The sequence below is a fragment of the Antennarius striatus genome, chromosome 1 (genome assembly GCF_040054535.1).
Source record: "Antennarius striatus isolate MH-2024 chromosome 1, ASM4005453v1, whole genome shotgun sequence".
Classification (NCBI taxonomy): domain Eukaryota; kingdom Metazoa; phylum Chordata; class Actinopteri; order Lophiiformes; family Antennariidae; genus Antennarius; species Antennarius striatus.
The window spans coordinates 30,573,339-30,589,849 of NC_090776.1; the positions used below are offsets into that span (position 1 = coordinate 30,573,339).

Consider the following 16,511-nt stretch of genomic DNA (forward strand, 5'->3'; position numbering starts at 1 on the left):
GGTCGTCATGGCAGTCGGACGGAATGAGGGTACGACGCGCAGGCGGCCTCGCCTCACTAGACCCTCACACGCTGCCAGACACACACAGGGTCTCACAAACACATAAATCCACTCTCCATGCTTTGCACCTTTCTGACACATATTTTAGCAACTAAAATAATCTTGTCAAGATGCCTTTCTTGCATGGTGATTCCATTACTTTTCTCCTGCTTTACATTTCTTTCCCGTTAATTTCTTCCTCCAGGTATTCAGTCTCAACTACTTTTTCCTTTTTTCTGCCGCTGTAGATTATCTTTCCATCCTACTCTTTGTGTGTCCGTTGTGCGTTCACCCCAATCTGGCCACGGGCAGCTGCCTCGTGTCATTTCCCAGTCCTCTCCTTTCCTCCCTCTTTCACCTCCTTTTCTTTCCCTGCTTTTAAATGACAACCGTCCACATTCTACCCGTGTTCTTTCACCTTTCTCTGATTATGCCCTAACTTCTGTCCCTACGTGTCACATTTTACTTGCCATCATTCTTCTCCTCCTTCCCACTTCTACCCCACCCTAATTTCTTCAGCTCCACTTTTCCATTGAATCCCTTCTTTACAAGCTTCATCTCCTTTTGTCCACATTTGATCCTTTTTCCTCCTCAGTCTTCTTTGTCATCCCACATTTTCTTTGCTGCTCTTTCGCTCTTCCACTACCCCTCTCTTCCCTTGTACCTGTCTTTTCTCTTTGCTCATACTTTACACTCTTTACATCCTCCTGCCTATTCTTTACCTCCCTCTTTCCTCTCCTTTACTCTTCTGTCCTTTCGTTCCTCCCCTGGCTCTTCCAGATGTTACACTGTGACCCTTGGGATCACTGGTGAAGTTAGACCGTGTGTGTTACTACTGTGTGTGTGTGTGTGTGTCTGTGTGTGTGTGTGTGCATGTGTGTGTGTCTGTGTGTGTGTGTGCATGTGTGTGTGTGGATACTAATGTCTACTGTATATGCACCTTTGTGTGTTACTGTGTGTGTGGGTGTCTGTATGACTATGGTTGTATTTTGCCCGTGTGCATGCCCCATCATATCTTTGTGTGTGTGTGTGTGTGTGTGTGTGTGTGTGTGTGTGTGTGTGTGTGTGTGTGTGTGTGTGTGTGTGTGTGTGTGTGTGTGTGTGTGTGCGTGCACACGCGCACGCACATGTGCTGTATTAATACATCCCATTGATCAGAGCAGGACCCCTGACAGTCATCATCCCTGAGAACCATCTGGCCAATGCCTGACGGTCCCTCACCCAAACACAAGCTGACACCCTATTAATCTGCTACCGCCATGCATACATACATACATGTGTGTGTATTTCAGTGTGTGTGAATGAATGAATCAGATTGTGGGGCAGAGAGTGTTTGCAATGTGTATGTAAGAGGTAATGTGTAGACTATACGTTAACATGTATGCCGTGTCCATGTTTCTGTGTGTGTGCGCTCAGGCTTCACACCCAGAACCATGCACACACATACAAATGTGTACACACACCGCTCTGCCATCCGCCAACAACAGCCGGTGCTGAAGGGAGCTGAAGGGTGCTTGGAAATTAAGGTTATTACACAAATTGAGCCATATGGTCTAAATATTTCAGAGCTGAAATTTACTAGGCAATAAAAATGGCCCCTACCTCGGTAATGGTGTAAATTACAGCTTAACCACCAGCGCTAATGATGTCCTTCTGTACACCCCGTAACCAACCGTACATGAAGGACACATTGTTTAAAAAATAACCCAGCAAAAATGTGAGAGAGAGATGGAGAGAAAGCAAAGGGAAGGAAGGGATGAGGACAGAGAGGTAAGGATGGAGCAGGCAGGATTGAGAGGGACGTGGGGGGGGGGGTAAGTAAGACAGAAAGAGAAGGAAGGAGATGGAGAGAAGGGGGGTGATTAATATAAAGAGTGGAAAAAGAGAGAGAGAGCTAGCAGCATGTTTACAATCTGTTAGTTTACCATTAAGAGCCCGTCAGAGAGCATGGGACAGCAAGGGCCGGCTACTGAACTGTGTCTCAGGGCCAACATAAGGTTTCACTCAGTGTGTGTGTGTGTGTGTGTGTGTGTGCTACCTGTATTGTCAGAGTGTGTATATGAAGGCATGAATAGTTAAGGGATGAATCCACGTCATCAGAGGTGTGCACCGAGTTAATGTAGACATGTTGAATGAATAGATTGGAAGTAATAGTTTTATACACACAGTATGGAAAAAGACAGTGAATACATTTGAAGCACACACAATATCTCACACTATTTGTTGGAATATGTTTCAGAGTGAAAGTTTTTTTGCTTTGTACGTGAAGGATATTGTGTGATCTAATAGTATTTGGTGTGTGGTGAGAAAAGCGTTGCCTTTGTTAAAACAGGGACGTCTCACAGGGTCGATGATCAGACTGGTGGCGAGTCGAGGCTGCCTGCTATTCAAATTCAACAGGCGACAAATGGTGACTCAAACATGTCTGCTGTATGCAGCACAGGGGGGAATTAAGAAAAACCAGACCAAAACTATTTCTTGTATCCTGAATTAAAAACTTAAAAAGTGACAGAGCTGTTGGGAAAACAAGTTCAATCTGTAGATGAAATAAGTGAGTTTTCTTGGAATTTACTCCATCACTGGTTGCATTCAAAGCTTACTGTCTTTTCACTGGGGGGTGGAGAATTGGCCAAAGGAATAGGATCTGGAAAGACTTTGCCCTTGCTCTCACTGACACCCTTTACCAAATGAGGAAGACAAAGGAGAGGAGGCGAGGAAGAAGAGAGCCGAGCTGAGTGATGAGAGAGACATGAGAAGATTTGGAGAGGAGGAAGACTCAGGTGAAGAAACAAAGGAAACATTCGAGGAGACTCCGATACAGTTTGTCCGGCCCTCGGCCTATCAGACCCCTTAATTAGGAGTATCCATCTCTGATTGGAGGGCTCTCAGAATTTTGCATAAACAGCTAAATAATCAGACCGCAGTAGTCCTTCTCACTCCAATCTTTCTCTCACATCTCTTCATCTTTTTCATAACTCCTCCCTCCATCACTCCATCACTGCATTTCCATCCAGGTTTTCTCTACCTCTGGCACAAATTACAGTTTTTATGTTTTTGTAATCCTCCCCCCTTCTCTCTTCCGACTCTCTCACTGTCAAGTGATTTTTTCGAGATACCGCAACTTCTTCCTCCTCATGTTTCTTTACTCGTCTCTCACAAACACACACAAGCTTTCTCTGTAATGACAGGTTGTGTGTTATTGTGTGTCCGTCTGTGAAGAGGCCACACCATCCACTGGAGTGCTGTCCACTTGTCTTAATGGTTGTTAGAGAGTGCTGCAACTGCGATATGATGGTCATCACTTTAGAGGAATGCTGAGTGTGTGTGAGAGGAAAAAGAATATACGGTGTGATGACTGAGTCCATTCAACTCTGGAGCATGAAGCCTGTGGATGTGTATGAATGTGTGTGAGTCTGTGAGTGTGTACGACAACGTGTGTGATCCTTGTAAAGTGTTTGTTTTGGAAGTGGGTTGTACTTTTGACCATTATCTGGAGGAGACGTTCCTGCCGGCCTCCGTCTGCCTCATGCTGTTTCACAGCCTGGGCATGAATACAGATTATTAAATATAGAGTCTATATGTTTCCTGATGCATTGTGTTCTTTGATTGTGTCTGAGAGGCTTCAATTTAACAGGGATGACAAAGAATGAGCTACTTTTTTATTACATCTGTTTTAGGTTAATGACTGCATAACAAAAGACTGTAGATCATGTTTGATAGATCTATAGATATAGATAGATAGATATATACTTTAATGATCCCAAAGGAAATTCAGGTATAATGATAGGTATCATGATATGCTGAATTATGATATCATGATATGATATCATGATATCAGCTGAATTATTTTTCCATGTGTTTCTCTTTCACTGTTTGCATGTGAAACAAACAGTTCATGGGTGAAACATTGAATTCATGTGACTTTAGAGCAGTGACATGAAAATCCATGTGGAAAAATTCACTCCCACATACGTGACTAGTACTGTCTTTGCTTGTTTTTTCCCATTCGTGCACACCCAATGACAAACAAGGATGATGATCGTATTGGCCTTGATTGTTAACATAATCAGAATTTCCAGTTTTCAAGCCCCAAAGAGGATTTAACGCCAGAAGCTTTGAAGCAATTTCTTTTTTTCAGATTGGTGTCAAATTTGATGGATCTTGAAACTGAAACCCACCATTAGTAATATTTCATTATCTTAAACAATTACTGACATCAATTGGAGGATGTTTGTTCTCTCAAGATTTATTTATTTTCAATCCAAGTAGTTATTGGTAAATGTATTGTAGTAATTGTCTAGGATTAGGTATGTTCATTTCAATTTGAGTTTAAAGCATTTGTCCACAGGTCTCTGTCCACATCACACACACCAACACACATGCAAGCAATGAATTAAATATGCAGTTCTTGGGGTCTAGGAACCGCCAAAGCCAATCGTGGCTGTTGACATGAAGTGGGCATGCCTGTTTGAGATCCCTGCAGTCCTTCTGTACGTCTGTGCTGGCCACAGACGAAACACACACTGAATGGACCTGTCTGATGCGTGTCTGTGGGTCTGTGTTGTCTGAACGTCTGTATGTGTCGACGTCGGTCTAATGCACACTGACTAGCAGGGACACCCACACAGGACATTTGCAAAGAGACACAAGGCAATTGTTCCAGCAGTATTGAATTAGCCCAGCACACATAAATACTAACACACACACACACACACACTTGGCTTGGGAGCCTGGCATAGGGCTTGAGAGAGCAGCGTGTGGTGCACTGGCTCACCTCAGAAACCTCTGAAAACAATTACTGCTCTCACAGGGCCGGTCGGCGCACAGCTTGTGCTAATGGACTGGACTAAAGAACTGAACTGACTGCTGCTGAATTTAACTGAATTGGATCGAATGGAGCTGAATTGTATTGAATCATGTCGTATCATAGCCTGTTTTACTGCACACCACAAGAACCACGACACACTACAAAGGGTGAAACAGCATGGTACTTGATCAGCTCTCCAGGACATTAGAGAGAGCAGAGAGGCCAGAGAAGGCCTGCAGAGAGAAACATCCCTAAGGCAGGAGAGGTGGACCCCATTCACCTATCATTAGGCACGGCTGTTTCATGTATGTTCTCAGGCACTCACTCTACTTTAACCTGCGTGTGTGTGTGTGTGTGTGTGTGTGTGTGTGTGTGTGTGTGTGTGTGTGTGTGTGTGTGTGTGTGTGTGTGTGTGTGTTGTGTGTGTGTGTGTGTACGTGCTTCTATGTGTTTAGCCATATGCTAATGCTGGTCCATCTCGCGGTCTCTCTCTCTCTGCGGGGCCCGGTGCTGGGGCCTTTGTGAGATAATCAGCATAATTCTTTTGACAAATACACATGGTTATTCTTAATTAGTATCACACACTGTCCCCCCGGCCGCACCGTGCCTCTCCACCTGAATATCACACACACTCAACTGTACACACACACAAAAACGTACTTCTCATCGGGACACATGGGTACCAACCTAATTGCCTGAATATGTGGGTTTGTTGTGGTGACCACACAACCAACCAAAAAACAATATATTAGCAGGAGGCTTAGGAAGAACACACGCACACCGGCGCAATTCTAAATACTCTTCAGGCAGAAGCGCACACACTGACCAGAGGACCCCCGCTGTGGCTCAGTTCACACACCAGAAATAAGAAGAAGAATAAAAGAATGAGCAGATTGCTTCCATGCCCTCAATGCTAAGTTGTGTTGAACCATGTAAGATCTGAGGACTCTTTAATGTATAAATTAGCAGGACTCTTCCTGTTCTGTCTTTGTCTCTTCTGCTCTCACTCCGTCTTGTTTACTTTCCTTCCTTTACATTTGCGCAAATCTTCTCTTTTCCTCCATCTCTGTCTCTCCCTCTTTTTCTCTCGACTCCTCATTCCCTCTGTGTTCCTTTGAATTTGGCATGATTATCTGGTGACTTTGATCATTGGCAAACACACGTACATGCTCATGCACAATGAATTTAGGTTGATGAGAACCTTTCTCCTTGCACATTTTACAGCGTGGCTTTTCGTGTGGTTTTGATGGGTTAACCTGTCTTTTTTTAAAAAAGATTTAATGAAAACGCAAACATTTATCAAAAAGTTTTGCTGCAACAAAAATAAAGATTCTGTATTCGGGCATGGCCATATGATTGATGATGATTCATGATATCACTCTTGATGACCGTACATGCTTCCAAAATTCTACTCATATAATATCTTTTTAACCCTAATCGTACACACCTCCAAAAGAGAATTTCAACAAATGTAAAGTTAAGAATTAAATTCCAGCTGAGTGGCCTTAAGTATTGACTTTAACTTTCTTATGCATGCTGTCATTTCTCTGGAGGTGTCCATCCATGTTTGTCTTCGCAATCCTAAATATATGTAAAATATATAATACCATGAAAATGTTATGTGTGTGTTTCTCATGCACATGTGTATGCATGAAAGAAACCGTTATTGAGGGAGCTGTTAATGTAATAGAATAGTGTTGCACCATTTGATCACTCCGCTCGTGTGTGTGTGTGTGTGTGTGTGTGTGTGTGTGTGTGTGTGTGTGTGTGTGTGTGTGTGTGTGTGTGTGTGTGTGTGTGTGTGTGTGTGTGTGTGTTAGGAGGCAGTTAATGTGGTGTTTCAGTGATAAAGTGTTTGAATGTATTGCCATCTAGAGGCATGTAGCAGAGTCTCCATGCTCCTATAAAAGCTGCCAGCGCCAGATGCTGCTATTGACAATGTGCATATGTTAACTGCTTTATGGGCCACATGCCTCACATATTTCACTGGCTTTTAAGGTAGAGAGATCTCTCGTTCTCACTCACTTAATCCGTCTCTCCCTTTTGCCACATTTATCTTTTTTCTCTCACTTGAGCTTTCTTCCATCTTTTTTTTTTACCCATTCAGCCAATTTCCCTGTGTCTCATGCTTCTGCACATGCATGTCTCTCCCTTTTTTATTCTCTTCATTGGGACTTAACTTACTCATCTCTGACTATTTTCAATCCTTCATTTTTAATTGTCTGCCCTACTTCATTTTGTCCTTTTTTCTTTCCTTTTATCTTTATTTCTCTCCCACTGTACCTTTCTATCTTTCTTGCCTCATCTCTTTCTCTCTCTCTCTCTGCATTCCTCCCTCCCTTTATTCAGAAGTGCTGTGATTTGCAGGAGGATTTAGCTTGTGTCTAGGTGTCTAGAGGCTTATTAATCCTATTTTACTGTGGATGAAAAACATGTTGGCTCCCAGACATGAAAACATTGAAAACAAGCACTCTGGCTGTTGTTCAGATAGTTCATCCTTGGTGCCACGCTACGGTGATTTGTCAGGGTTTTCATTTGAATCAGTTTGAGTTAGAGCCTTTTGATCCTCTCGCTGTTGCATTGAAGTGAGTTACCAGTTAATCTCTTTACATGTGCTCGCTATATGAAAACATGCCTTCCCATTCCCAAACAGACAAGTTCCTGAAAAAAAAAACTGCCGACTCAACGCATGAAAGGAACGCAGCCTCTGGTGTGAACACATACATGTTTACACATCAACACCATTCTGCTTTAAAGCTCACACTCATAAATAAAGAAGAACAAACGGCATCCTGGAGTCCAGTGCTCTCTGACTGCTATGGTGTCTCTTATCAATTAGTAAATGCTGTTTCTACTGTGTCACACACACACACACACACACACACACACACACACACACACACACACACACCACCCCGTGTCTGCCAGGGATTTTGGCTTGGTCCCACTGCCTAAAGTCACTGGCAGACTCACCGATGTCTGTATGTGTGTGTGTGTGTGTGTGTGTGTGTGTGTGTGTGTGTGTGTGTGTGCGCAGGGGGGTGGGGGTAGGTTGGGGGTGTCATGTGTGTCATAAACACTCAATCTGGAAGCTTTGAATTCTCTACCACTTCTCTGGCGTGTACGTCCTTTACCATGGCAGAGGCTCTATGCTGAAACATTGATATCACAAATCCCATGTCAGGTCATCTCAGCCAGCCATTGTCTCTGACTCCCACTCATTCCCCCGTTTTAGTGAGTAGTTCATTGGTTTGTATTTAAGCGGGGTTTGTTTGTGTAACTAATTTCCTATGGCATGGACCCATTTCCCTATTCCCCTTTCCATTCATGCACTTTTTTTGTTCTCCCTTTAATGCTGCCCAATCATTCCTTTGGCATCGCTCTTTTCTCTCCCATACCTCCTCCTCCCTGTAACTGTCTCCACCCTTTCTCCTATTTTTTCCTCCTTTTTTGTGCTGCTCTGCACTTCCCATCATTCAATTGCTTCATATATTGTATCTTGGTCTGTCTTTATCAGGGTTCAGTCCACAAAGCAATGGTCTATGGTCTTAAGCCATACAGTCATTACAGTCTACGAGTGGAAGCTGTGAATGAAGCAGGTCGGTTAATTATGAGCAGTTGCTCCTTAAAAATATCAGACACATATATTGTCAGAAACAACTATGGGATCACTCCATTGAGTCTTCCTGTTTTGTAACCCCTTAGGGAGCGTTTCCAGTCCGTGGGTGGACATCAGGACTCTGGAGGATTCTCCAGCTGGACTTGGTAACTTCACAGTGGAGCAGAGGGAGCAGGGCAGGGCGTTGCTGCTGAGCTGGGATCAGCCAAGTACTCCAAATGGAATCATTGTGGTAAATTGTTTTCAAATGGATTCCTAACATACCAAATTTTAAGACACAAGATTCCATCAAGTTCTGTTTCACAGTAGGTCTTCTACTGCTGCTGTGGATCTTATTCTGTCTCTTACCCTACTTTCCTTCTCCTTTCCAGGTATATAACTTGTACAATGAGGGGAACCTGGAGTACAGTGGACTATCGCGCAACTTCCTGTTTCGTCGTTTGGAGCCATGGACTGTGTATTCTCTGAGTCTTGAAGCTTGTACCTCAGCAGGCTGCACACACTCCCCACCTCAGCGTGTCACCACATCAGCAGCTCCGCCATCGTCCCAGCCGCCTCCCATTCCTCTTGTCATTGGTCCAGACAGTGTGTTACTCACCTGGACCCCTCCATCCCTGCCCAACGGGCCAATTGTAAAGTATTTATTATTGGGGAAAGGTCTGGAGGAAGAAGGGAGTGGAAGAAGTAATGAGGGGGGAACTGACAGGGCAAAGGTAAATGAAACTAAAGACGCATCTCTGAAGATATGGGAATTCATTTCTGACCACATCTATGGGTAAATATAAATTCAGCTGTCTCCACAGGTAATGTTCACAGAATCCTCCCCCCAGCCAGGACGTACCCTCTCACACACGGTGACCGGTCTGCGTCCCTGGACTCAGTATGAGTTTAGTGTCCATACGCACAACCCCGCTGGACACACCCGGAGCTCCTGGGTAACCGTGACAACTAGACAGGCACCACCTAGGGGTCTTGCTCCCCCAACAGTGAGCTACCTCCAAGGCCAGCCCAGTGTGCTGTTGGTGTCCTGGACTCCTCCTTTAGAGCCCAACGGGGTAATTCAGTCCTACAGGATTCAGAGAAACGGTGTCAGTTTCTCTTTTACTTTTGACTCCTCTGTCCTGAGCTACATGGATGAAGACCTCCTGCCTTTTTCAACATATAGGTATCATTTACTTTAACTGGCTTTATTTCTGTCACTTGGGTACTCTTAAAAAAAAACAACACCACTACCCAAAAAGACAGATTTCAAAATTGGAACTTTCTTTTTTCTGCAGCTACTCAGTCATGGCCTGTACATCTGAGGGATGCATTGTCAGCCCTCATACTAACATCACCACCCTAGAGGCTCCACCTGCTAGTGTGGAAGCTCCCAGAGTGGAGACTATCACCTCCAACAGTCTCAACATTTCATGGAGCAAACCACCAACACAGAACGGAGACGTGACTAACTATGTGCTGAAATTGAACAACAAGGAAGCTTATGGAGGAAGAGCCCTCAGTGCGTCGCTGTCAGACCTGCAGCCACATACATCATATCAGCTGGTCCTTTTGGCTTGCACCAGGGGTGGGTGCACTACCAGCAATGCAACTGTCACCGTAACTGTGGAGGCTCCGCCCACGGGCCTGGCTGCCCCAACTCTCAAGGTGATTTTTCTCTGATTGCCCCTTCCAGTGAAATCTTTCCTACCGTTGGTCTGCGATACTTGAATCCATCTATCTATCTCCATCTATTCATCATCTCAGACTTCCTCCAAGCCCCACGGCCCGACTTCCACATGCATCTTCCGGACACTGTACTGATACTTCCTGATACTGTACTGATTTTGTGAAGTTCAATTATTGATCATTTATTATATGTCATCACTTTAAGTCTTATAAGTTTGGAGAAACAAAGAAGAGAAATGTAATGGATGTAAACTCGAACTTGACCTCTGCATGGAGGCATACAACTCAGAAGCAGCAATCCTAGATTTTATGAGGATCTGGTCATCTTATTTTTAATGAGTCTTGACCATTTTATTTTGAAGGTCACTGGCCCAGAGTCGATGGAAGTTACCTGGAGACCACCAGAGCACCCAAACGGCATCATCACCAGTTATGAGCTCCGAAGAGATGGTGAAGTTATATATGTCGGCACAGAGACACATTACCACGACTTTACACTTTTGCCAAGTGTGGAATATAGCTACAAAGTCACAGCCAACAACAGCAAAGGGGCAGCCTGCAGCTCAGCAACCACAGCAAAGACTCACCCTTCAGCTCCATCTGGTGTCGGCCTCCCCACGCTGACGCCTCTGGGACCAGGCAGAGTGAGTCATTTGTCTCTTCAGTCCATTAAAATAGCTGCTGAATTAAGGCTAATGTCTTCCCACTGTATTAAAGTTGTTCAAAAGTTGCAGCCTAGTATTCTGCTCATCTTTCCAGGTGAAAGTAGAATGGAGGACTCCGGCCCGTCCCAATGGAGACATTGTGAGTTACAGTGTGTACCACAGAGATCCGGTCCAGCTCAGCGATACCAACATTGTGTTCAGTCCAGAGGAGAGGGACTTCTCTAGCAGAAGCACCACTTTGCATGGTCTGACTGCCTACCACAGGTCAGCAACATCACATCACATATATGTTTGAAGTACAATAAGGTATATTTTAAGTTTGATAAATAGCTAATATTTTATTTGTTTAAATTTCCTCCATTGTAAACTTGATTGTCATGAAATTTACAATTTCATCAAACTGAGTTTCCTAAAATAACCAACAACGAATCTTAACACTGCAGTTTCCTGTTTCTCTGTGTAATAAATAAAAGATAAGAATGGGTGATATAGAGGGGAACAGACTGCCACCTCTTGGTAACAGGAAAAATGCATGCAAAGCAACACAACCCAGGAACTGTGTTACACTCCACATTAGAGCCGGACTCAGATCCATCTCATTCAGTCGGCTAACGTCAGTTTTCATTTGTCTATCAGTCCATGCATTTTCTCAAAATGGATAATAAAATGACATATTTAAGTATTTTAAAACAATTTAACTTTAAAAAAAAAAAGCCTCTGCATGATGCAGTGGTAACTTGTTAAAAAAAATTGTTTTAAAAGGGCTGGACAGACAGAAACCAAAAATTTAAACCAAAAATTGTGAGTAAAAATGAAATGAAGTCAGACAGTCCCCCTTTTTTAAATATATTTGTACTTTAATAAATGTATGACATATTTCAACACCAACAAAGAAGTCTTCTCTGCCTTACTTACAGTATATCATTTCCTTCCACATTTAAATATTTTGTAGGTAAATAATAATGAAAGGGTCAAAGACGAAAAGACAAAGCTGTGTGTGTGTGTGTGTGTGTGTGTGTGTCTGTGTGTGTGTGTGTGTGTGTGTGTGTGTGTGTGTGTGTGTGTGTGTGTGTGTGTCTGTGTGTGTGTGTGTGTGTGTGTGTGTGTGTGTGTGTGTGTGTGTGTCTGCGTGTGTGTGTGTGTGTGTGTGTGTGTGTGTGTGTGTGTGTGTGTGTGTGTGTGTGTCTGTGACTGTGTGTGTGTGTGTGTGTGTGTGTGTGTGTGTGTGTGTGTGTGTGTGTGTGTACAGTTGTGCACATCAGTGTGCTCGAATATGTGACTGTGTGTGAGAGCGTGTGTATGCTGATAAGATTGAGATAATAAAAGCTCATCATCCTTATCTAAAGATCGCCCCCCTCTCTCTGATGACCTTCTATCCATTCAATTCATCTTCATCACCCTCTCACTCATTTTCTCCCCCTCACACTTCCGTAGCATCTCATTTATTCCTTTCATTAGCCCTAAGAAACGAGAGCAGTGGACAACTGGATGAGATAAACATGATTTTACGCATTTATATTATTAGTTTGATGACAGCTTTTAGAAGCCAGTGTTTCTTTCCCACCCTACACCCTAACACAAACTATGTCTTTATTTGTGTGAAGGTATGAAGTGAGAGTGGAGGCATGCACCGCACTGGGATGTTCGTCCAGTGACTGGTCATCTGTGCGCACTCTTGAGGCTCCCCCTGCTGGACAACCAGCGCCACTGTTAGACCTCCAGCCTGACCACCACAGCGGCCTACTGGTGACCTTTCTGCTCACCTGGTACCCTCCAGCTCAACCAAACGGTAGAATTCTTCATTATGAAGTATACCGCAGGCTGGCCCAAACTCTGGACACCCACAAAAGTGATGCAGCAGTGCTCATCTACAAGAATGTCTCTACTACGTACAAAGATGAAGCACTCCAACCCTATGCTCTCTACCAGTACCAGGTACAATAGTCTAAACTTAAGATAATATTTAGATTTATCCATATATGGAAACCAGTCTGACTCTTAACGCTAAAAACAAAAGTCATAATGATGCATCAAAAGTTTTTATTTGTCATTGTTTTTATGTCGGATATAATCAAACACATTTCCAGGGGAGTCAAACAACTTGATAAAATTGACAGACGCTTTTGACAAGTCACAACACTGTGTATGTATGGTGTAATTAATACAAATGTCATGACATAGAAAGATTATAATCACATAAATCATAAACCTGTAGATTTAGAATACAGAAATAATCAATCAATGGACAAAACAAGTGAAATTGGCTTCTGCATATGTAGAAACAAATATTAATATCTTATCCGTAAATCTTCCAATGGAAGTATTTGCTTGTCCTCCAGACCCTGTGTTTAAAGGGATAGCACATCAGTAACTGAAGCCATTCAAACTACCAAAGCTGTAAAAAAGACAGATGTACATATTTTCCAAACAACACTGCACAGACAATAAGATCATTACAGATATTGTAATATTGTTCATTGATTAAATGGAACAAAATCTACTCATTTTATGTTTATAGAATGTTTTTTTGTTTTTACATACTGAGAATGACCTTTTTGTGCCAGTTATCTTTTTAAGTTTGAAAATCTTTCTTCTCATGTTTCCACAACCTGTCCAATCACACACACACACACACATACACACACACTCACCCAAACACATTCTTAAATAGACAGAGGCATCCGTACCTGCCGACATGTGCGTACACACACACACACACACACACACACACACACACACACACACACACACACACACACACACACACACACACACACACACACACGACAAGTAATCAGACAGGTGTTAAATGGAGGGGTCCATATTCATGCTGTTGTGCTGTGCATTGGTACATTAATTGACAGCCCTTTGGAAGCAACAATAACATTAGCATTGCTGCCTGTCAGACATCCCAGCTGAGGCCAGAGAACCTGTGTAATTGATTGAGTTTGCCTGATTGTGGTGCCGTCTTTATTTACGAGGGTCCTAATTTATGACAGGAGCAGGGAGGGAGGGAGGAGCTTTGGGAGATGACGGTCGGGCAACAGAGCCATTAATCATTGGGCCTTCAGAGCACCCCACTTCCTGATTACCAGCCAGCCAATCGAATTAACTGTTATCCCCCTTGGTAACAGAGCTTGTATTGGAAAGACCTTTTAATGGTGACCGCTACTCGTCCCCTGAGGAATTGTCAGTTGGGAACTGGGATACGTGAACTCCATGAACACGTGTGTGTGTGTGTGTGTGTGTGTGTGTGTGTGTGTGTGTGTGTGTGCGTGCGGCACAGAAATTCCATATATGTTTGGGTCTTCATATGAAATAGTTTGTCATACTTTTTCTGTCGGTCTTTAAGAAAGGAATCCTGTCTCTCAGCCACTCGTCTCTCTTCCAGACCTCCTCTGTCTCTGTCTAACTTTCTTCCTGGCTTTGTTTTCATTCAGCTGTTAATCTGTCTGTGTACCACGCTGGCTCTCATCCTTCTGTGTTCGAGGCGTACACAAGGACGATCAGTCAGTTCAGTTTAGCACACCACAGCGCAGAGAGAGAAATCATATTAGGCTAATTACACTGGGTCATAAGCTCCTATTGACAGCTTTATGCTTGGTTTTAATTACTGCCCACTTTCACACAACTTAGCCCCTTCACCCCAAGTAGATGCACCCGCCAAGTAGCTCTGTTGGCCTATCAGAATGCTCAAATCGAGCCCGCTGCCCGACCATCCAATAAAAACACTGAGATACTGTCTGCTAGTTTCCTGAAGTCGTTTGTTGCCATGGCGGCTCCTTTGCTGCCACAGCAGCTAACGGCGTATATTTTTAATTTTGAATCTAATAAGCCAAATCATGGCCCAATAGGAGAAGAGTACACATGAACGAAGGGAAAGCAGTAAAAAAGCTACAGATGATATAAGGATGAGATGAGTTCTACCTCTTAGCACTAGATCAAGGCCAAGGTGATCTGGACCCACTTCAGTTTTCAACTTTTTCTGTCTTCTATGTGATGCAAACTTCTTCATCAAGTCCAAAGCCCGCGAATCACGTTCAGGCTGTAACTGTTGCTACCAGGGGAAGAACATGGTTGTTACTGGCTAGACTTTATAAGTGGGATAGTTTTAATTTAGCTTAATGGCAGGAGCTAACGTGATTGATGGTAATTAAATCAACAAGTTAAGTCCCAGATCCTGTGTAGAAGCTACATATGTAACTTTGACTGTCCTTTTCTGTCAGGGTTTTTAATGACATATTTGCATTAATGCAAGTGTATTATATATCAGCATTACTTTGTTGATTACAGTGTTAAATAAATAAATATTCAGTCAAGATTGTTGTTGGCAGAATTACAGTACAGCTGTTTGCTAACAGAACTCAAACGTCCCAGTCCATGTCACGTTAACTTCTCTGTATCACCAAGAACAGCTCATTATCTGATTCCTGATAAACCTGACTATGATGTTCATTTGTTTAACTGCAAACAAATGTATTTTAACTTTTTAATTAGCAGTTGTCTCATATCTCACTTTACACACACACACACACACACACACGCACACACACACACACACACACAGGCTATGGTTGCATCCTTCATAGTCATGCTTCTATTTAACCTTTTCCTTATCAGGGTGACAAGCTGCCCTTTACCTAACATACCCATAACTTCCATCCCTCCACCCATCCTTTTCACTTCTTCCACACCGGTCTCTGTCCTTTCCTTCATTCCTCTTCCTGCCATCAGTCCTGCCATTCCACGTTCGTCACCCACCACACAACAATGCAGGTAATTGCAGAGAAGCCTGGTAATGCATAAACAGAAAGGTTAGAGTTGACCTCTTGTAAAGCCTGGTTCTCACTGAGACTATTGATATTCACATATTATTATTACTCTTTTTCTCTGCTATATTTTATTTTCAGTAATCTCTTCTACTTGTTTACTTTAAGTAAATTTCCTCAAAACTATGTTCTAACAGATGTGAAAATTATCTTAGTAGGTGTTTAGTTGCAGTTAAAATGTCTGAGTGTGGCTACTTTTTTTTAATTACCCTAGCGTATTTTACTTCTGTAAATCCCAGAAATGAACTTTTCTACATCCTGGATGCACCAATAAGACAGTCAGTTATTTAACAAGTGATCGTCTTCTGCCTTAAAATAATTCGATCCTGGATTAAATTTTGCATCGACTGCATGTTTGCCTGTGTCATCAATGAATGACACAGGCAAACATGCACATGAGGTCGAACTCCTTGTAATACACTGTACATAATGACATCATCATAATGATTAAGATGCTTTCAAGTCAATATCAGACATTCCTGACACACAGTATGTAGAAGGTGGAGAAGACACTGGAACAAATGAATGTATTACTGAAAACAAATGTGTGGTAGCAGCTGCTGTTGTGGGGACAGACAACAGAATTCATAATTCACATCAGTTCTTCTCATAACCTTTTAAAGCAGCAGACAGTTTCACTGGACTGAGTCCAGGATCGTCTGACAGGAAACTGTAGACTGAATCACTAAGGAGTCTGTACAAATAAATATTTCTTTAACCTTTTAAGTTAATAAATAATATAATTTAATAAAATGTACAAGTATTTTTGTTGGCCTTCATAATTCTCTTCTTATAATAGTGTAATAATCAAATGTATGCAAAAGTTTCTTTTAACTTTTATTTTGTATACTATGCTATTGACCCCTGAAGGGAACTTGGTTCCA

The 16,511-nt window shown here is 42.7% G+C and overlaps 1 protein-coding gene across 2 annotated transcripts in view; it reads left to right on the plus strand.

Annotated features, from left to right (window-relative positions):
* ush2a (Usher syndrome 2A (autosomal recessive, mild)) overlaps positions 1-16,511 on the plus strand; it is a 178,818-nt gene that overhangs the window by 153,982 nt on the left and 8,325 nt on the right. Inside the window, exons 76-83 of one of the 2 annotated variants that reach the window (XM_068316566.1) lie at positions 8,364-8,445; positions 8,552-8,697; positions 8,837-9,178; positions 9,269-9,630; positions 9,743-10,112; positions 10,496-10,777; positions 10,893-11,062; positions 12,403-12,733. In XM_068316566.1, the coding sequence (XP_068172667.1) occupies positions 8,364-8,445; positions 8,552-8,697; positions 8,837-9,178; positions 9,269-9,630; positions 9,743-10,112; positions 10,496-10,777; positions 10,893-11,062; positions 12,403-12,733 (2,085 nt within the window). Of the gene's footprint in view, positions 1-8,363; positions 8,446-8,551; positions 8,698-8,836; positions 9,179-9,256; positions 9,631-9,742; positions 10,113-10,495; positions 10,778-10,892; positions 11,063-12,402; positions 12,734-16,511 lie in introns of both variants that reach the window. The other variant, XM_068316556.1, reaches the window with a different exon arrangement.